A 21884-nucleotide genomic window follows, 5' to 3' on the forward strand; every position below is an offset into this window, starting at 1 on the left:
GCCAGAAAGCAGCGGTAGCGTCGAGCAGATTGGGATTGGCAACCTGTCAAAGGACTTTCTCCGTCATCATTGGGAGCGGAAAGTTCCAGCCTTTTAACGTGAATTGCGATAAAGAGAAGCGTGGTAGAGAGCAGGGTCAATCCTGTTGGAGGTCGTACGAGTTCCTGATGCGGATCGCTTCTGCGGCGGCGCGGTGAAAACAATGGGAACTTTATTCCTCGTCAGGAGCGACGACTTGCAGCCACCCCGAGATCAAACCCGGTCGTTCGAGAAAGGTAGCCCTGTCGTAAACGTCCATGTTCATGAAGTGTTCTTTGCACACCTCCTCGGCAACGGGGCAGACAAAATCTCTGCAGCGAAACCATCCGCAAAGCGAGTGATTCCGCATCATCCCCCCTTCCACCAAGGGAATGTGGAATTCAGAAGACGTCCCTTCCAACCAAGCCTTGAGGGCGCCCATTGAAAACCTGCTAGAGAGCCAAGAATCTGCAGTATTGATTCGGCGGTAGGTGAGAAGTTCCACCTGGATAGTTGCCCAAAGGAGGCCGAGTTTCGGATTTCCGCAGGGCAGTTTAAGCCACTCGGTATGCGCCCGTAGGCCTCTCCACTCAAGCCCACAGTCGTGATTTTGTGGAGCATCGTGAGAGTCTTCCTCTGAATCAGCGTTTGAATTTCCTTCGAATTCGTCGCTATCAGACTCCTGGCCGGAGTCAGCATCTTGTTGCAAGTTAGGGTCTCCGTCATGTCTAGCCAGGAGGAGGACTTGCAAGATGCACATCCATCCCGTCTGACAGTCAGTACTCCAGTGGGCGATGAGGTCATGCGGCACTGCGCGCATTAGATCAGAAGCGTCCATGGGTTTGTGGCAGCATCTCCCTGGCTTCGCCCGCCCGAGAATGTCCTCGACCGATATGACTGTTCTCAACGAAGCGTGGGCGCCGAGGCTCAACAGACAGACCAGGACCGCCAGCGCACCAAACATTGTCTCCCCAGGCATCCCCAGATGCGCAAGGTAAAACGCCACGACAACGAGAGTGTGAAGGGGCCCAAGCTTGAGCTCCAACCCGCAGCTGTTACAACGTCGAACGAACAGTCCGCTCAGCGCGTCGATGGGTGGGGAAGCGGGTGAGCCCCAGATGGCGATTACGCTGTGGCAGATAGCCTGCGCAGCAGTGTGGCAGAATGCATGCTTCCACTTGGTCGGAACGCGTGCATATCCATGCCTGAAGAGGGTTCGGACAACCGGAGAGTCGGCATCCCATCTGCCACAGATGTCCTTTTCTTCTCCCGGAAAGCGGTGGGGTGGGTTGAATCGCGCACTGACATGCTCGGGGCTGACGCTTGTGTGCGAACGGAGGATGGTGATCATGAAACTGTCCAGCACTGTGTGGCCCAAGTCATCGCGATCGTGGAAGAAGAGGTAGCGACTCTCGAATATAGAAGAAAGCGTAATGATCATGTCGCAGCACGTATTTCCACCGTCGAGAAAGGAGGCTGCTAGGTGGAAGGGATAGATCTCATCGATCCCATCCGGGAGTCGCTTTGTTTCGCGGTGCAAACGGAGCAGCAGATCGACGTTACCAGCCATTATCGCAACCTTCCACGCATCCGCCCGCAGTAGCTCCGGATTCTGTTGCACAGCCTGTGATAACGACTCGGTTGAAATTGGCAAATCGTTGGGTGCCGTAAGAGAAAACGTGCTGTTGGTGATGGACCGGCCCATCGACTCTGCGAACGACATGGAGAGTGCTTCCTCGTCAAGTGGCCATGCCACCCACGAGTGAGGGTCCTGTATGTCGAATCCATCCTGTGCACTCACAGACTCTTCTGGGATCTCCTCGTAGAACACCGAAGGGACGTGAATGGACCATCGGCAAAGCTGTGTAGGGCCGTCGAGCTTGTCCAGCCTGTCCGGTGCCGCAGCCGGCGACATAGCAGATGCGAGGCTCGCCGGACTGGCAATATCAAAAGAGCCAAGAGTGAAGGCGGATACTAAGCCTGCGGTCCACTGGTCCATCTGAGGACCTCGGCCCCAGTACTTTGCGACAACAAAGGAATGGATGTAGAAGTCGTGAAGATAATTGGCCAACGTGCTGGGAGCAAATCAGCTGGCAGCACAGAGCGAGAAAAGACAAGCGTGTTCCCTTACATGCGGTCCTCTTTTCCGCAGCTCGCAAGAAGTTCCAAGTGGCGTCCCTGCAAGAAGAGACTTGACCGGTCCAGGGCGACCTTCTGGCGGACGAGCTGCATGGTGGGCGACGGGCCAGCTGCTTCGCGTCCTGGTGTGGCGGCCTCCGGGCTCTCTATGTTTAGGTAGCTTGGGGTGGCACCTGTCCCTCCGAAGGGAGAAGGTTGGTCACTTTTCTTTCCCAGGGCCTTGGAATATGCCCCATAGGGGAGGTTCCACGACGAGAACCTAATGGGCGTTGGGAAGTAAGCCTGGGTGGCGCCTGTGCCTCGTTTGTCCAGAATAGAAGACTTACACGCCGGGTGACATAGGCTCTGCTTTGTGGTGGCGAATTTGATCGTTCAAGTACCTCTTCATTTGCTTCTTGTCTACTTCCTTGTCGGGGTCGAGGGTAACGTGGGACGTGCTCATCTCTGCGTGAGTCCTCCTGCCGAGGGCAGACGTGATTTGCTCCTTCTCATCAACGACTGTACGTCGGCGGACGCCCCATTTACTGAACCGATGTCGATACTGGTTCTCACTACGCAGCAGAATACGGTAAGCCTGGGCAAGATGCCCGCAGTACTGGAGGGGAATTAGCACTGACACGGCATGGAATAAATAGTTGTCTCTCATGAACATAACCACCTGAGCCATGGTCGTCGACTTCCCATTGGGTCTGTACTTGCCCATGTACAGTCGAACGATGGTGGGCTTCAGGCATTCCCACCGTTCCTCGTACGGAACGTCCAGAAATTTCGCGTCCTGAGAACGAGGAAGCAAATCGTTGATGTCCATGTCGGAAACTTTGGCTTGGGACTGAGGGCCGGAGGCAAATGGGCAGAGGAGAGAATTTGAGAAATGAGAATGAATGAAAAGCTGCCCTGGGCCCTGCGCAATGGGCTGGATGCTGACAGGTTAAGTACATTTTAATCATTTTATGCGCGACAGCAAACGCAGGCGAGCGCCCGGCGCGCACCATATCTGTGTGACGGTGCTCGGTGGAAAAGTAAGAGTGAGGCAACCAAAAGTGAAACTTCCGGAGACACGACGACGAATCAACAAAACGTTGTGGGGTTTGGTCAACAGCCCAGAAACCTTAAAACAGCTCATCCCCTGTCGAAACAAAACGCAGAGAGCCAATGAGGTGGGCCGATTAACTAGTTGCCGTGCCGCCAGATCGGAAGTTTCGACCGCGGCGGTGCGGCTCACCCAGTCTTGGCATGCCCTCCGAACAAAACGCACCGGGCCACTCACGACTCTTAACTCGACCCAATTTTCCATATGGCTGCTGCAATACACAGTACGGGGGTGTTGTTCATCCCCAATGCCCGACAGCAATTACAGCTGTCCCCTGTTGACAAAACGTGGCAAGCCAATGAAATATCATACCCACCACACAACCTGGGGGCGCATGCGCCGACCAAAAGTCACCGCCTGATGAAGGCAGCACCTTCTTGAAGACGGGAAGGTAAGGTACATACCCTAGGAGATTGCGTAAGGTCAGGGAAGGCCAGCATTGCTCTCACGTCCATTCAACTGTCTTTCCGGCCGGGCGCGGCACAGATATCATGTAGCCTCGAACGGAGAGCCACGTCTGGGGCCGCGATAGTCGACTCCAGCACCATCTACGCCATGCCATGTGTCCAGGCCGTCCAGCCAGCCCAGGCACGAAACATGGGGGCAGAGCGGAGGAGGCGAATGGCAGTCATATCGGTCAACTCGTCTCCTTGCCAGTTCCCCACCCTCTGAATGTGGCAGCTTTGCTCCAGTGACCCCGTCGTCCTCTGCTATAAAGCCAACAGATATCCCGCCGCTTCCTGCCCCTCGTTTTGGATATCAATCTTCACCGTTCACGTCCTCCGCAAGACCCAGGCCCTCTCGTGTCTCAACCACCTGCGGTATCTCTAACTAAACCTCTACCTCCATCATGCCCTCAGAGTAAGTGACGTTGTTCCTTTTCTTTCCTCTCATCTCGTTAATTGCCAGTCCTCTCGTCCTCTCTTGCCGCCTAAGCCCCTCCCCTCCCATCCCTTCCTCTCATTTCTTTCTGAATCCCGTATTTTCTTGTCTTACCTCTGTCCTTTACGTCACTTTTATATTCATCTAAAAAAACAAGATGTCCATGCTACCCTGTGGAAAGCGACCCGGGTCTCCGGACGGTCGCCATGAGGATGTGGCAAATCATCTGATTCATCTCATGATTCTCATCGAATCCATCCACACGGCCACCCTAGCTGAACCTCCAGTAGAAGCAATCCCGACAATTGGAGTACTATCGCCAGAAATGGCTCTCCTACCCCCACTAAGAGTCGCCTCGGATCCTCTCCTGATGTCCCTATCGGCGGATTAAATGGGCCACCCAATACCGAGAATAAGAACAAGGCCAGAACAAACGACGTGTACGGGACTGGCAGGCGGTTCTCGAATGGACCGTAAGTTGAACTCCCCTTCAGCAGGCAGGGCCTTCACATCTTCGTCTACTGTACTCATTGCACCTGCTGATTCGAATGTTGGATTACATCAAGTGCCGTCACCAACCCCCCGAGCGCTATATGCGAAGCTGATCTCGGTCTATGACTCCATTGATATCCCCACGCCACTCTGGTTGCGACATGGGACCCATGGCGATGATGCTGAGCCCCTGGCAGTAGCGGCGACTTGGGGTTCGATATTAGCGGCAGGGTGAAGGAGGAAAAGATGACACGCTTGTTGTAATATAGTCATACTTTGGTAAGCTCTTATGAACTTTGGCATGCGGAAAGGGGGAGCTCCACGCTGCAAGGCCGTGAAGTATAGTGGGATCTATCATTTCTTGCGGTGAACTTACTCGCGGGACGCAGCTGACGACGCGGTTGAAGACCTTCCCCTTCCCCTTCCCCATCTTGGCTCCGAGCAACCAGGGGCCTTACGAGTTCTCTTTTGTAAATTAACTAGCTCTTGACAGCACTTTCTCCTTTGTAAAACATGGCACTATCACGGGTGGAATCGCCGTGGTAGGGGATCTCTGGTATATTGTGTGGTTGCACGAGCAACCGAATGTAGGAGGCGCGGCGCGCCCAGGGACAACCCTGTCTGTGTGGGCCGCGCACAGACCACACTAGTAGGACCCCACTACCAGGGGTCCTGCCCTGCAACCCTGACCCTGACTAACTACAACCCTAACCCGTATATGGAACGGGCTGTGCCCGTGACAGGCACTTTTTACCTCCCAAAATAACCCACTACCAGAAGCCCCCTGCCGTGTTACGATGCTCCAATTACCTGTATTTAGTTTGTAAGAAGGTTTATTTTGTAGCGGCTTGCGGCTGCATCTTGGCTGACCTGCCGCGATATGAGGATCATGAGTGGGTTCATCGAACTTAGAAGACACAGGCAACTTTACCACTGTATTTTTCAAGGGGCATGATATAAACGTATTAATCACAACCAACCTCAGATCCAAAATATTTCCTAGTGACACTCCAAGTCATGGCCAGCCCTAAACTAACTGTCAATATAGAGCCCCTAAACTTGGCTTAGCTCCTCCCAGGTCATGGGGCATATAACCTTCAACACACCGCCCCAATACTCCTTCATAGTCTCCCTGTCCGCTTCTTCACCCTCCACCTCTATAAGAGCTCGGTAGACCTTTCTTTCTGAGGCAGGACTTCTTAGCGGTATCCCACATAATCCAGCCATCGTCTCCATTGCGAAGATGCCAAGTCATCTTGTACCTCCATTTTTTCAGGGCGCGCCCATAAGCCAATTGAGAATTAGTAACTTCGCATTCCAAAGTAAACTTATTAGGCGGTATTTTACATCTGATGTCCCCTCAGGAGTCTCCATCGGACGGTGATGGGTAGCAAGAGCAGAACGAGTATTCTGCATTACGGTCTTGATACTTGGTACGCGCCTCCTTGATACATTATGTTAGCCCGAACCTTGATCTCCGATCCGCGTTTCAAATAAATGTGGTCTTCATGGTAAGCTTTAACGGCGCCACGCTGCCCAAATTAAAACTCAGACCTGGGTACATACCTAACTACCTTTTCCAACCGCAAGTGCTCACTCAGTATATCGATCCGGCTTATCGCTTGCGCAATGGTGTGCCGGACGAGCTCCTTGAACGTGCCCACCCATCGTCTGGTTGAAAAACGCAGCAACCAGCTATCTAATATCAAGTTCGCTGAATTACTTGATCTCGGTGTAGCGTTGATTCGTCTCGCGAATTGGCGTGGTGTATAGTCCATAAAAAGTATACCCAGCAAAATTCCGGGTGTACTCTGATACAGGTTGAATATATCGAAGGGCAGTCGGTGAGTGGAAGCTTGAGGAGCCGGGCGGCATCGGACACTTCCAATTCCGCCAAGCCGATCGAGGGACACTTCCAATCCCGCTCAGCTGATCCAAGGGGAACAGAGAATACTTGGTAGTTACCTTTAGCATGCCGCCAAAGACCAACACTCGCTGACCTGGACCTTTCATACTTCTCCAAGACACAATAGCATCACACAACCCATCAACCAACGAAAGGTACGAAACAGCAACATGCCAGAAACAACAGAGCAGCAACAAGCCGCGCCAATCAATTCCCCGTGGTATCAAGTACTGCTATTATCATCGACCATCCCAGCCAACTCCCATCCATCCACCCAAACACACACTCACCCCATCCACCTCCACCCCCCAAGCCATCCCACCCCATTACTTCAAAGCGACCACGAGCCAGCCGACAACGGATCATCACATCATAACCCCAATCGGCACAGCTCCGGGGGCGCATCATAAACAACGACAACAACAAAACGCATGTACCGGCTCAAAATTAGCTAGGTACTGCTAGGGCCACAAAAATAACCAGCGTAATTAGCGCCAGATTTGCGCTCCCATATACACGAACGAACAACAAAACAAAAAGATCCACCCGCGCCGACCCCTCACAGCCAAAAGATTCTAAACAAACAGCGTGTAAAATGTCCTCTTCCAGGCCGGCATGGCAGCCAGCTTCGCGCGGTCGGCGTGGATGGCATCCCAGTCGAGCTCACGACGGCCGGTGTCGAGGTCGATCTGGTCGGTGCGCAGCCAGCCGGTGCGCTTCCACAGGAAGCCGCCGATCCAGAAGACGATGACGACGGGCATGGCCAGGTACGACTTGAAGAAGCCCTCGGCATCGTTGAAGCCGCCCTTGACGGGGCAGATAGAGACGTAGAGCTGTGGGAGGGAAGGAGAGTTAGTACGGTAAGAGGAGGAGAGGAGAGGAAGGGGTTTTCTTACCTGAGCGATGAGGCAGAGGGCGTTGAGGCCGAGGCCAATGTAAGAGCCGTAGACACCGCCGAGGGCACGGAAGGGGATCTCGTCCAGGGTGTGGCCCTGCTTGAGCCACGCGGTGCGAAAGCGGATGTGGGCCAGGCAGATGGAGCCCCAGGTGAAGAGGGCGGCGAGACCCGACAAGGCGAGCAGCCAGTCAAACACAGTCGGCCCATCGGCGTGGAGGTTGACATACGCCAGAGGGGCGAAGGCGCAGATGGCGGCGACCGAGATGAGCGGGCGGCCGGAGCGGTCAATGTACGAGAAGACCCTGGGGGCGTAGCCCTGCTGGGCGAGAGCGGTGAGCGTACGGGAGCCGCCGTAGACGGCCGACACGCCGATGGACAGGACCGAAACCAGGATGATGACGTTCATGAACGAGTCGTAGCCGTTGAGGTTGGCGTACTTGCCCACGAGCACAAAAGGCGAGGCGGCGACATCGGCATAGGGGTTGGAGTTCTCGGACCCCAGAAGGCTCGGATCGTCGTGCGGGATCAGGAGGCCGACGAAGAACAGGCCCAGGATGTAAAAGAGGGTGATACGCCAGAAGACCTGCTTGATGGCACCGGGGAGCGACTTGAGGGGGTTCTTGGCCTCAGCTGCGGCGAGACCGACGAGCTCGGTTCCGGAGAAAGAGAAAGCGGCGGTGACGAACACACTGCAGAAACCGCGGAAGCCGTGGGCAAAAGCACCGGGCTCGTACCAGGTACGCGCTCCGACGTATTCGTCATACTTGCTGCCGGCGGGGCCGCCGCCGAGGACGAGGACGAAGGCAATGACCATGAAGACGATGATCGCTCCCAGCTTGAGTACCGACGACCAGAATTCCTCTTCAGCGTAGCCGAGCGCACCAAAGATGTTGATGATGAGAATGGCGACGAAGAAGACGGTGATCCAGACAGCTGGAGAGAATTGGGAGTCAGTACCAGAACGACCCAGGGATTTTTGACGGACGCCTACTTACCGACGTTGATTTCGGAATTCCAGTATGCTACCGTCATTGAACACACTGTGAGTTCTAACGGTAATACGACGGCCCATTGCATGACATAGTTCCAGCCCATGGCGAAACCCCAAGAAGGATCGATGAAGCGAGTCGAGTACGTGTAGAAGCCACCAGAGACCGGGTACATGACGGCGAGTTCGCCGAGAGCGTAGACAGTGTTGAACATCATGACTCCGATAATGAGGAAGTCAATGAAGAGCGAGCCGGGACCGCCGTCGGCAAGGGCCTTGCCGGAACCGACGAAGAAACCAGCACCGATAGAGCCACCAATCGAGATCATGTGCATGTGGCGCGTTGACATGGAGCGGTCGAGCGAGTCGATGGAGCCCCCGCCAATGTCGCGCTTCTGGAACGACCGAAGGTTGAGGCCATTCCGCGTCATGAAATCCTCCTGGTCGCGCGTCCGGACACCATCATCGTGGACGGCCGAGAAGGTTGGCGGCGACTCCTTTTCAGGAGTCTGTATGCCAGTCTCTTTTTCTTCTGATGACATGGTGGAATATGGGTGTGATGGGGGAGAAGGGATGGCGGGGGAAGGGAGGAACAAGACGGGATGTGAGGGGAGGGGGGAGGGGGCTTTTAATCAAGGACGAAGCTGGGTCGCAAACGATGTTGCGGCTCTCTCGTGTCGCTCTCTCCGGGTCTGGTTACATGGACCGCTTCCAGGGTCCCGTATCTGCGGGGCCTTCCTCACGAGACGAGGGAGGGAGGGGGGAGGGGGGGGAGGTATCGAAGGTCCGGGGAAACGACAGGGCAAGGCACGCGGCACGCAGGATCCAGTGGCACGGGAGGGTGAGGGTCGAGCCAAGAGTGATTGGAGAATGGTGCCTTGACCGTGCTCAGCCGGGAAGCACAGAAAGTGGCTAGAAGCCTCACCGAAGGAGTTAAAGCGTGAGGCAACACCCTCGAGAGGGACGGCGAGTTTGACAAGGAAGGCCCTCGATGGAGAAGGAGCTAGACAAGTGGCCAATAACCCGCGCAATGCCGCGGAGCTTTGCAGCCAAGCAGCCAAGTTGACCCAACAGGAGTCGGGAAGGTGCGAGCCTGTTGCGCACATGTTCGTCCATCAGACATAAGACGGGTGGCGGAAAGAGGGGGGGCAGTCGTCAGTTCCTTCCCAGAATGCAGATTGATTGCAGCATGCGGAGGAGGGGCAATGACGGAACCGGCAGGCCACTGAGTGGTTGCAACGGGGTTGGTTGCGCAGAAGGGGTAACGGCCGTGGGCCGTGATTTGTGCATCGGGTCATCCCAGGGAGCAGTCCAACCAGCCGTCGAACCAAACAGCCCAAACAACCCAAGCAGTCCAATAGCCCGAAAGTCCATCTCGAACAGACGGGGTTCATGATCGCCGCTGTGTGTGGCCGTGTCGGTCGCCCAGTTTGGTTGGCGCCGGTATCAGAGAGCCAATAGCAGGACCACCCTGGACTTGAGTTCGGAGATTCCATTTGTCAAAGCGAACTGGGCAAGCTTCGAGGCAGGCTAAAATAGTGCCAAGCCGGTGCCCCAGATCTTGGTTTGGCGCTTTTTTCGGCGGCGATGCAGGTCAACCAACGCCACCGATGCGTGAGCTCTTGATCCGCACGTCCGTTCAGTTGTCGCTTGGACGGAATCCGGACAACGCCGCGAACTGTTTGTTTCTCTTGATACACGGGCACTCACTTTGCTGTCGGTTTCTATTTTAGCACAGGTGCGCTGCTGCTATGCTGCTGTGTTGCTGCGCTGTCGTGTTGCTAGCTTGCGCGGTTGGGCAACAGATCACCGCCCTCGTTGCACCGCAGGCCAACACGCTGCAGACCACGCCCAGGGCAATGTCGGTAAGCGCATCAAAAGGCAGGGACAGGCCAAGTCGGCGATATCCCGGTGCCGCTAAGTTAGCGATTGCCTGCGACGCAGCGCGTGGACTTCGCCGGCAGCCCAGCGGCCACAACTTGCCATCTGGGGAGAATGGCCCGAAGATGGGGGAGGGCAGACGACGTTTGACAGAGTCTGGACCCACCATCATTCGCCGGCCGTCCAGCAGCCAAGCCAAACCATCTTGGCAGCACTTGGAATGTCTTGCCAGCTTCCTGACCTGGAAAAGCTTGGCCATCACCCCTGTCGGCTTCCCCGGCGTCAGTCTGGGGAGGCGGGTTTGGTTATCTTGGCGGGTCCCTAAGGATCTCAAGCTTATCACCAAAAGTGGCCCAACAACGGAGTTGTCGCAAGTCGGTGGATTCTGAGCGCCCCTTTCTGGCTGGTTGGCTTCCATTTCATTTCCACCTTCGATAAGAGCCAACTCCTACAAATAGTTACTCGGTAAATAACTCAGATAGGCAGCAAACTCCCGAGATAGGTTGCTTTCGTGCCATCCTTCAAAAAAAAAAAAATCAGAACCATGCCCAGCCTCGCTTAGCTCCTCAGATAGGTCGCTCTGATTTTACGCCTATCTCACGATTGCTCTTTCCGAACTGCCGCCGGTGGTTCGTTGGTTCGGTTCTGAGCGAGGCAAACGGGGAAGGAACCAGACCCCTGCGTGGGGGGTTGCCCGATGCTTGACAGTGATTGCGGGGAAAGCACCAAGTTCGGAGTTGGCCGGGGTTTTCTGAACAACATCGTGCTCAGAAACACCCGGTTATGTAAGATCACCACCACGATGGTCAATTTCTTGGGGCAGCTAGTCTCGCTAGTGTACAGTCGCAACAGTCAACGTCTCCCCACTAGCCGTTACAGCTATCCAAGGCTTTTTAGGGGACGAGATTCGGGGAGCAGGGAGGAAGCAGCATGAATAAAGCAATCGTTGAGCGCCGAGGCGAACTGCCCCCAAGACGGCCCTCCAACAAATAATCACCCGAAGCAAGTTTACGCTCCGGCGCGGCATTTTCACATGTCATCTGCCAGGCACCATTGCCTTCCAGGTTGGTACAACTCGATCAATACCAAGAACTAAGCTGCTGATTCAGATTCGGGATGAATGTCTGAAAAAGGCAAGCCCAAGTCAAGGCGAGTCACCAGCCCTTTCTCAGCCGCAGTGGTCTTCCAGTAGCGTCTTGGTTCAAGCAAGTGCGGTCGGTGTATGGAGGTGGTTCGAGACTCCTTACCATCAGCAGACGAGCACGCGACACTGGCCCATCGCAGGTCGCCCAGGGGCCCGGGCCCAGGTCATCCATGCCCAACACGTGCTAGTTGGTTATTTATGTCCAGAAAGTGAAACATCGTGGCCTACCCGCTGCTCCCTACACATCTTTTCCAATCTTGTTATGTCTTCGCCCAGGTGGAGAGGTTGGCTGATTCCTGTGCCTCCGTCTGGGATGGTCTCAGATCCTTTGGTACTGTACCTCTCAAGTGTCCTTGCCAACACGCGGCACGCGTCCCCGTAGCCGCGGTCCCCTTCGAATCTTTCCCAACAATCAAAGAGATCCCTGTGGTCTGTGTAAGATTCCAAACGCTTCACCTGGTAAGTCTGCCTGCCGGAAGCTCATATTCATCCAAAGAGGAAGGAGCGAAAGGCACCTGGTCGCGCCCAGCCCAGCGGGAGCATGCGTGCATGACGGTGCATCCCACAAATGCAACGGTACAGGGGATTTTGGGACTTTCCCATCCGGTTACCAGTTCACAGCATGTTGACTGCAGCTTGCTTGCAGGGCAACCTTCCCCCATTCGCCACGCACTGAGGGGTTGTTGCCGTCCCAAATCTAAATCGATTTGGCTCTGCAGACGCCATGGTGAGCTTGTCGGTAAGAGTCGGTTGAAAAGGAGAATTCATCCCACAATCACAAGCAAATGCCTCCACGACGGCAGTCTGCCAACAAGCAGCGCCAAGCGTCCCTCTTCCATTCTCCCCTGCAGTTATCGGCGATTTATCCGAGGTAATCCACTCACAGCCTAGCGCAACTTGTGCCTCCCGTCTGCCGCCCAAGGCGCCAATCGGCCCACCCAATCCACCAAGCCTAAACCCAAAACTTAACTTTCAGCCATTGCGTGGGCAAGCGGGCATGCGCGCCCCCAAAGCAACATCGGAGGTCTCCCCGTGCCAAGATTGGCCGTTAGAGGGAACCTCGGCATGGCTCTCCCAATAACCCTGGTCAGCAGGCGGCGGGGAGATGTGCCACGCGGTCCGGTCCACATCGGAACCACACAAGACGCAACTGCAAGTCCGAGGCTTATCGGAGAAGCCCCTTCGAGTTCGGTGAGGGCGCCTATCGAGGTCAGGCATTTGAAATGTTTGTCAAGTCAATGGCGTGTCGGAGTGCGCGTTTTCCGATATCATTCAGGTTGCTTTTCGGTCCATTTTTTTGAGATACTCGGCGACTCCGACGTCGGACTAGCTTGTGGACTCTCTGGCATGTGGTTGTGGGAGAGTTTGGGGCCAGACAGCCATGCCCCTCTGGCTGAAGTTCGGTTCCCTGGCTATTCTACAGTCACAGACCAAAACCATCCCGCCAGTCTGGGTGAAGCAAAGTCATCCTTTTTGGCGAATTGAATCATGATATGCACCACGACGGTAACAAGGCGCATTGAACTAGCGGCTTACCATCGACTGTATATTTTAGTACCTTTACCCCTGAAGATCTTAGTATGATACGTTACCGGCCAGGAGAATGGCGTCGCGGCTCCTTCACCAGTAGCAGATCGCCGATCTCCCTCCTGCAGCGACGGAAAGCCGTCTACAACGGGTCAACGGTCCCGCTGCCCGTGGAACGTGCCCTCGACCTCACACGGCAGTCTGCCGTTGCGAGGAGGTAAGACAGCCTAGTACACTTCCGGCATTGGGAGGGGCGGTCTCATGCCTGGGGGGGACGGTACCGAAACCGCAGTGCCGTCCAACGGTACAGATCGAGGTGGAGGTCACTTAACGGGTAGTTCCACGGCCACATGTAGCGTTCAGCCTGAATCTGGATGTTATTGGGTTTCTGTGTTGGCCCGATTCGATGCTTGTCATATCCCACTCTGGGAAAGCGCCCAGTAGTGCTACCCCACGATCAAGTTGGCCCTATTAGCTGGGAGCGTGCCGTGTTCAAAATCACACACATGGCTTTTAGGTGCTGTTTTCACGGGCAATGCATCGTAACTCCGCCCCGGGCTGTCAGAGAGGCACAGATGAATGAATGTAACAGAAGCTTGGGCCCGATGGCAGGACGAAGTAGATATAAAGTTCCGTGCCCCATGACGAGACCGCTTCGACGTTACACAACGCCGCGGCCCACGCTATGGCGTGTGATTGTTTTGTTTCACCCCCCTGGCCTTATGTCACGGCCCGAGATCACGATTATGGCATCATTTGCATATGTTCGGCATGCACCAGACCAAGCGTCACAAATTCTAAGAGACGAGTGAACTCAACCACTGTATTCTACCGGCTTACTTCTGCTTGGTCAACATCGAGTAACTCTGACGGATCAAGTCAGTCTTAAAAGATGGGAGCGGTGGTTGGGTAAGTTACCCAATGATCTATTTGTTGCTGCCGACAGCATTACGTGCTGACCCACCTCAATGGTTCCAGTCAGCAAGCTGACCGCACACCGTCCTCTTCATCGACCGTTCTACACTTGCTATGAGCCGAACCACCGGCTGAGATCAACGGTACTCTCGCTCACTAGACTTAGTTATCTTGGGCGGTTATCTTGGGTAAGGGAATAACTGCCCAACTTTTCTGACGACAAAAGTCGAAAGACGGGCATTACCAACAGGCTATTGCCTATGTACGATACGTTCGCCCACATATATTTTACAAAGACACTGACGTTACGACGAAGACATGCGGGCTTCATTCTTCCGCGATGACTAGAAGTTAGTAACGTGATGAATTCCAAACATGCTAGAATAGCGGAATCGGGGTTACTAGAAGAGTGGCCCGACATCTTCAGACGCTTCAGCAGTATCCTCATGGACTTGGCTGTCGATTCTGAAAACCAGAGTCACAGAGCAACTACTTGACCACGGCCAACTGCTCAGGTACAGGGGCCATGTCTGTATTTATCTCTGAATGGCGTAGGATGTCAAGGCGTCAAAAAGGCGGGAAGATATATGGTCTCTATCTGCCGCGTGCTAGCCATTTTCTATCGACTGATGTTGTCTGCTCTTGTAGTTACCAATATAAGCATTGTTGACTCGGCCTGGTGTTTTCTTTGCTACCCTTGATGACTTGGAGTTTTTCCGTCATCTTCCACAAACACACTAAATAACAGACCTCCAACAGCATACCGAATAACATAACATACCGAATGACACACAGCGTCTGAATTCACAAGCTATGAAACCACCCCCGGTTCCCTGGGGTAGTATTAGTCAACTAGACACACATTTCATGTTTCAATTTCGACTTATAACACCGCGAGCTTAGTCGCCAGTGCATTAGGAGGTTACCTATGAAGGTGATTCAAGTGCTGCCAAAATACTAAAGAGTGAATATCAATATAACTAGCGCATTAAAGATGATAGAGCAGCCCATATCCAAAGCTATATTTAAACCAAAAAGCTCAGCTGCCCACCCACCCAAACCCAGTCAACAATAGTAAAACCACTTTATCACACCACCCCGCTACCATACCGGCCAAAAATCCCAACACACCACCCCTTTCCCACCCTCACCAAACCCCCCTTAATCCTCCTCCTCCTCCTCATCATCATCCGCATACGCCACATGAAACTGCACCAACAACCAATCCGCCCCCGCCGTCTGCCTCCACGTACTGCCCACACTGGCCACCACCTCCCTCACCCCCTTCCTCCCCCTCCGAAACAAACTAATCTTATACACCAACGCCACCGCCATCAAATCCACCTCCACCACCAACGGCTCGCCATGAAACCTGAACCCCTGAAACTTATTCCCCGCCCCCGCCTGCAACACATCCACCACGCTCGGCTGCGTGTCCTTGCTCAGCGGCTGGCAGCTGCCCCGCGGCGCCAGCAGCGGGTTGATCATGACGCAGTCGTGGGCGAGATACTCGCGTAGTGATTCGGGCTCGTCGCAGAGGGCGCGCCAGAGGAGGGTTTCCATTTCGCGCGCGGCCGCGTGGTTGCGCTTGGAGATGGTGTCGAGGCGTGCGTTGGAGCCCATGGTGGTGGAGGAGGAGACGTGCGGGCCGTCGCCGCTGCTGGGTTTTTGGGCGTGCGGGGATTTGTCGGTGGTGAGGCCGAGTGCGGTGGGCATGGTTGGTTTGGTTTTGGGGGGGGTTGGTTTGGTTTGGGTTTTGGTGGTTTATAGATTGGTGGTAGTTGTTGGTGATGATGTTATGTTCAAGTTGTGGTTGATGTGATGATAAGTGTTATGGTTTTGGGTGGGGATACAGCGTAATCGCTAACACTTGTGTTCGACTTTAGATGACTTGGGTTTGGTCACGGTAGCAATGGTTGGATAGATAGATAGATGGGACACCCGGAGACGAATAACGCGCGATACAAGTACTAAACGGCCGACTCAGATCTAGAATGACGACAGTGAATTATACCAGCCCATCCCTTCCATCAAAATCAAGAAATCGGAAGCCAGAGACAAAAGCTCGTGTCGCAGGACGTAGACTGACGTCACATCCGGCAGCCCCTGAACCCGCACAGCCAGCCGCCACCGGTCCCCGCCCTCCATCTTCGGCCCATTGGCCCCACGCGCCGCAGCCGTTCTGCGCCGTTGCAAGTCGTCGGGTTCCACATCTGTTTTAACTTTCAAGCTTGTCCAGGTTCAGCCTGGATCTGGGCCCATTCCTCGACTGATATGTTGGAAGGCTGGCGATGGAACACCCTTGCACATTTGACCCCGTGGCTGAGGTTGCATGAGAAGCGCATAAAATAGTCTGCCAGCTATTGCCAGCCGAGCCAGCCTCGAGCCAGCCTTTCCCGGCATGGTGAGCAGAACTGGTGTCCAGAACCATCTCCCACAATCTCACAAGGGCAGTGCATCTATGTAACGTACAATATTTGCTATGGTTTCCTCGTGATGCTCCGCGTATCGGAGGCACGGGGTGAGGCTATCTATACTGCGAGTGTTGATACATAACTGGGCAGCACGACACCAAAAAAGCCGAGAAATGGTAGTTGGCCCCCTTGATACCCGCCCATTTGCCAACGCCAAAAAACGAAAAGGATATATCCCACGCTTGAATCCCAAGCCTAGCCATTCCGTAGCGACGCCATATTCGCCGAAGAGTGAATGTAAATCGTTGGCATAATATATCATTACGCCTAACACTGAGCTCGAGCTTGCACCGCTGTTCAAGGCTGGCTCTCAGCAGGGGTCTGCGCCTGGCTCGGCTGCTCAGCCAAACTCTTGCCTTGCTCGAGCTTGCCAAAGTTCTGGCTTGCCCTCCTGAGGTTCATCATCATCTTCTCTACTAGTGCGGAATTGTCCTCCGTGCCGGCTGCTGCTGAGGAGACAGCGCCCCCCTGCGGAACCGGCTGTGGCTGGGATTGGGGTGGTGGTGCCCAGCCCGAGCTGTTTTGTGGTTGTTGGCTAGTTGGGCTTGGAGTCGGCATTGCACCCTGCGGTGCCCATCTAGGGGCCGCCGTTGAGCCCACTTGGCCACTACTAGGCGGTGCCCATTGACCCTGTTGCGGTAGGTTTCGTTGTGGCTGCAAGTTTGGGGCTGGCGTCGGGGCCGCCCCGGCTCCCGACAGGGGCCGTGTTGTTGCTGGTGGGGTCTTCAACGAGTCTTTGGGTGCCATGTGTGGGGCCCCTTGCTCAGGAGTACGGCCTGGAGCCGGCTGCTTGGGAGCCACCGGCGACGCTGTCGCCATCTGCCTCACATACGGCGGCAACGGAATCGGGCTATGGCTCTGTTTTGTAAACTGCGGCTTCCCTTGTATCGGTGTGTGCGCCGGCTGTGATGATGTGTGTGAGGGGGGTTGTGGTGCCGCTTGCCAGACGTGGTGGCCAGGCTGGCCCCCGTGTTGCGGCTGTGGCGCACCGTATTGCGGTCGGGTGGCAGGGTGCAGCGGCCCTGCGTTAGGTTGCCTCAGATCGAACGCCTGAGCGTCATGCCTAGGTTGGGCTGGGTACCCATGGCTATGATACTGCGATACCTGATATTGCGGTCTTTGAGGAGCGCCTGGCGCTATGTGTTGGGGTTTGGCTTGCGGGGCGGGCGGTCGGGGGAGAATCTGCGCATACGGAGGTGCGTTCGTTGGAGAGGCATCGACACGTGGCCGCAAGGGCTGAAGCAGCGAGGCAGGCACCTGCTTGATCGGACCTTTACTGCCACCTCCAGACGAACTGCCACCTCCAGATAAAGCCTTTTGTGCCTTGACTAGGAAGTCTCGGAGGTTTCCTTCGTACCCGTTTGTGAAGCCGCCCCACTGGCCGTAGGGGGTCCGGTACCTCGACGAGTCCCTACTGGCGTGTTAGCATTGCTCTACAACTTAAGAACTCGAAGGCTTACCTATTGTGATTGACCTGGAAAAAGGCGTACTTCTGGTACGCGCTGACGTATGGCTGTCCTCCTACTCCTCCAGGCTGCGGGTTGCTAACACTCGGGGATTTCAAGGCTGACGACGTCATCGGAGCAGCCGCGCCTGCTGGCGAAGGCCAGGCTCTTGACTGAGGCTGAACAGATTGCCCTGATTTCATGTGAGCAGGGGGCCAGGATAAGCCAGGAAGCTTCGGGAATCCATTACTACCTCCGATGGGCGCAAACCGATCCGGCGAATACAGTGCCGAGGAACCCTTGCGTTGGGGGTCCGATGCTGGTGGTTGGTATTGCTTCACCAGAAGCGAAGATTGCTGTTGCATGTGGTGCTGCATACGTTGCTGCTCAGGATGTTGCTGAGGATGTTGAGGAAACACATGACTATGGAATGTTGGCTGTGGTGGCCGGGATGTCATCTGAGACGGGTGAGAAGGCTGAAACTGCTGCAACGCTGGGGACGGTGAGGGTGTGTTGACAGAAAATGTGTGCGAAGTAAACTGAGCACCATATTGGCCGTGGGTTGGCCCAACCGGATTCCGGGGTTTGTAGACGTAGGGCTTCTGTGGCTTGCCAGTTCCGGCATTTGACAACACCCCATTGGCGCCCGGATAGCCGGGGTAGCCCGGGTACGTCCCAGGTACGAGCTGCCTCGCCTGATGAGCCATTGGCATTCGTACCGGAGGTGGTGGCTTTGGTATAGTGTCCAGGAAATTGCCCTTGGGATTGTGTCGCGGCCGTGACGGATCCTCGGTGTATTGGGCCTTTGCCTCGGTAGATGTCTTTCCCAGGTAATGCCAGACCTGGTTCTCCTTGGTGAAGTCGATCTTGATCTGCGTCGGGTTCTTGAGGGGCTCGCCGGCATGGAACTCGGCCCAAGTAAACCCAGGAGCAAACTCATCGTCCTTTCTTGGCGCTTCATCGACAGCCCGTTTGGCGTTGATCTCCTTTTGTGCCTTCCTACAGGTCGGCATGGGGATAGCATTGGCCGATGCCTTGGGAAGACGGAAGTCTGCCGGATCGGGCAGAAGCAGCCACTTCCATTCGACTTCGACCCGGTCACTGCTGATTGTCAGTCCAAGTCCGCCTAATTTATCTGGTAAGACGTACCCATTGGGAATGATGTCGAGGAGGAATGTCTCCTCGTCGTGGCGGTTCTCCAACACCACACCCGCAAATATTTCTCCACGGTAGTACTGTAGTTGGCATATGTCGTTCTTCTTGAGCACCTTTGCGGCCTCGCGGAGCTGGGCGTTGTTTTCAAGAGCATCCCCGTCTGCCTTTCGGTCTCTCTTAGTTCGGTGGAACCGGCAGCTAAATTCGAACGCCTGCTCTTTGTATTCCGTCCCGTCTTCGCCGAATACCGGGACTTCCTCTTCCTCCACGAAAACACCTGCTGCTGCAGCACATGTGGCGTGGTAAGATCTCGGGCATTTCTTTTGAGAGCATTGGAAGCATGCGCCCTTTTTGGACCGGCAGTAGAGACACTTGAGCTCCAAGCGGGCCTTGTCAATAGCAGCGACGTTCGCAATGATCTCGTTGCCATCCACCGTCTCGATGTATGTTTCCGGTAGGTAGAGCGCACACATGCGATGGGCCTTGCGACCATCGTCCGTGGGCATGATTTCGGCCCCGGGGATATCGCTAGGACAAAGACAACAGGGCGGCTCAACATGCGACTTGAGACGGAGACGAATCTTCTTGGTCTTGACTCGCGGCTCCTTGTCGTTGGCACCCCTTTTGCGTTTTCGGCCGGGGCCTTTGACTCTGACCGTGTGGCTAGAAGGAGGGCTCGGAAGACCAGTGTCTTGGTCATCGTCATCGTCTTCTTCGTCCTCCTCGTCCGTCTCTTCGTACTCAGTTTCTTCCCCACGGAGCTTGCGCTCGATTTCGTAGACGTCGACCCAAACACTGTCTTGTGCCTGGGCGCACTGGCACTTTTTTGCGATCCTTCCCATCGGCAACCAGCTGTCCAAAGCGAAGTTGACCGCCTCGGCACAGTTGTATCCCAGGTTGTATCCAGAATGGTAGCCGTATGGGTATGTGACAACAAACTCGCCCGGGTATGACACGCATTTGTTGACTGTGATGTTGTAGTTTTGCTTTAGGTGCGACGGCGAAATGAGGAACCCTTTGTGTCTGAGGAACTGGTCGCACGCCTTCGCATCAGTGGGCCAGATGTTTTTCATGGCGGCTTCGAACCTCCGAGCGTCGGCCTGGGAAATGCTGTACCACTGTTTTGGGGCGCCAAAGTGGAGGTAGTTGATGCTGTAAAGGTCGACATCTTCCAAATGCCAAGCAAAGGTTGCCTTCCACATGCCGAGATAGAGGTACGCGGTGTTGACACCGGGAACCTTCGTACCGAGAACATCGAGGAGATTGGGCAAGTTGTTCAGGTTCCAGTTCTCGACCGAATCGCCGAACAGCGTGCCAGGAAGATCTGCTCCATACAGTGGCGGCGCGTAGGTCAGCGTCTTCCAGTAAGTTTTTTCCAATTCCTCGCAGCGCTCCGGCGTAAAATCAGAGACATCCATCTGGTAATCCCAGTCCTTGAACGCAGCTTCGTCTATCATAGCGGAGCCTTCGCGGCGCATGTACTTCCGGCGAGCCGACACTGATTGAGTTTTCTGCTTTGTTTGTCTGGAAAGCCCCATTCTTCGTACCACCGGAGGACCATCCTCTTCTTCTTCGTAATCCTCGTCCCCGATGCCCGATTCCGCCTCCACGGACTTTAACACCTCCTTTTCGGGGGCCGGTGACACGGGCGTCATCGGGCGATCCTCTGGCTCTTCAGTCTCTTCTTTGGCATGCCTCGCCGATCTTCGAGTGACCCTTCCCCCGCCTCGTTTCTTGGGCGGGGTCGATTTCGCGGTAGATCGGGTGCTTGCTTCAGCGGCAGCACGGGACTTGGCAGCAGCCCTTCTATCCGAATTTGCACGGCGCTCGCCTCGCCTCGCGGGGGGCTGATGCTCGCTTTGATCGCAGAGCTGTCTCCATTGTGGCAGGTTGTAGGAACGTTGGTGAAGGATGTTGACTTGTCGATAGGTTCCGTTGGAGCCCATGATTTCTTGCTTGATAGGCTCTCGAACCCGGATTTGCTTGATCAAGTCGTCTACCGGCGGCAGAGACTTCTTCCACTCATCAGGCGCAATGATCTTGATGATGCCAGATTTCATGCCATACTTGTCGACCTTCTCCATCTGGATTCCATTTGTTAGTGTCTTGGCGGGATTGGATTGCAATCGGGGATGCGCCAACATACAAAGAGTTTGAAGTCCTTGAACTGCTTCATGGTCGGCTTAAACACGGGCACGGTGCCAGACCAGTGATCGGGAAGAACCTCGCCAATATCTTCCACCGGCGGGGGTTGTGGTTCGGACTCGGGCTCTGCCTTGGGCGGTTCCTGGGTCGTGTCCTGGGGCGTGTCTTCGGGCTTTTCTTCTTTCGGCTCGGTTTTGACCTCATCTTGGAATTCGTTCCGGAATTCGTCCCCGAGAACATCATCCAGCTTGCCGGCGACTTCATCGAGGTCGCTGAGTTCCGAATCGCTACCGTCGGCATCAACGGCGTTGTGGCTATCTGGCGGGGAATGCAGGGCGACCGGCTTGGGGCTGACGGCAGGCAGTTCGACGTCCATGGCCACGGCGGGCGCCGAAGCGCCAATCGCTTCGATGGACATTGTACCGGGCGCTACATGCGTCCTATTTTGCGGTTGGGATGACGATAATGTCGAAGTGCGATGTTGAAATAAGCCGAGAGCCGGGTTGTCGTGCGACAGATCGACGGAGCGCCGAGCGTCGCAAATGCCGAGTTGGGGAAGGCAGGTGAAAAATTAGGACTTGGATTCGGCAGCCCCGAGGTTTCGTCGTTTGGATTGTAGGCGGGGGCTGGAATAGACGGGCCCTGGGCAGCTTGCCGATGGGTCGACTTGGAAGGAATCTGGGCTGATCACTCCCTAGAAGGACTTGCGCAAAGGGGAAATGCGGGCGGACACCGAACGGGAAAAGCGCTGTGACGGCTGGTTTCAGCGGGCAAAGCACTGGCCA

General features: G+C 55.2%; 4 protein-coding genes across 4 annotated transcripts; all 4 read right to left on the bottom strand.

The window, feature by feature from the left end:
- Positions 1–211: 211 nt before the first annotated feature.
- On the bottom strand, positions 212–2965 carry F5144DRAFT_616419 (uncharacterized protein; the record flags this gene model as incomplete). The annotated part of the gene is made up of 4 exons (XM_066791838.1): positions 212–1789; positions 1820–2093; positions 2150–2416; positions 2484–2965. 4 exons carry the CDS (start codon positions 2963–2965, stop codon positions 212–214), a joined length of 2601 nt encoding a protein of 866 aa, XP_066638442.1.
- Positions 2966–6868: 3903 nt separating this feature from the next.
- On the bottom strand, positions 6869–9241 carry F5144DRAFT_406057 (amino acid permease/ SLC12A domain-containing protein). The gene is made up of 3 exons (XM_066784893.1): positions 8421–9241; positions 7424–8358; positions 6869–7360 (listed from the first exon to the last, which is right to left on the bottom strand). The coding sequence occupies exons 1-3, from the start codon at positions 8953–8955 to the stop codon at positions 7103–7105; spliced, it is 1728 nt and encodes a 575-aa protein (XP_066638443.1). The 5' UTR covers positions 8956–9241; the 3' UTR covers positions 6869–7102.
- Positions 9242–15033: 5792 nt separating this feature from the next.
- On the bottom strand, positions 15034–15895 carry F5144DRAFT_587868 (uncharacterized protein). The gene has a single exon (XM_066789870.1). The coding sequence runs from the start codon at positions 15594–15596 to the stop codon at positions 15042–15044; it is 555 nt and encodes a 184-aa protein (XP_066638444.1). The 5' UTR covers positions 15597–15895; the 3' UTR covers positions 15034–15041.
- A 572-nt stretch (positions 15896–16467) lies between these two features.
- Positions 16468–21651, bottom strand: F5144DRAFT_406187 (uncharacterized protein). The gene is made up of 4 exons (XM_066784894.1): positions 21101–21651; positions 18949–21038; positions 17815–18900; positions 16468–17765 (listed from the first exon to the last, which is right to left on the bottom strand). Exons 1-4 carry the CDS (start codon positions 21515–21517, stop codon positions 16652–16654), a joined length of 4707 nt encoding a protein of 1568 aa, XP_066638445.1. The 5' UTR covers positions 21518–21651; the 3' UTR covers positions 16468–16651.
- Positions 21652–21884: the final 233 nt, after the last annotated feature.

This window comes from Chaetomium tenue, assembly GCF_020726465.1.
Source record: "Chaetomium tenue strain MPI-SDFR-AT-0079 chromosome Unknown F5144scaffold_8, whole genome shotgun sequence".
Classification (NCBI taxonomy): domain Eukaryota; kingdom Fungi; phylum Ascomycota; class Sordariomycetes; order Sordariales; family Chaetomiaceae; genus Chaetomium; species Chaetomium tenue.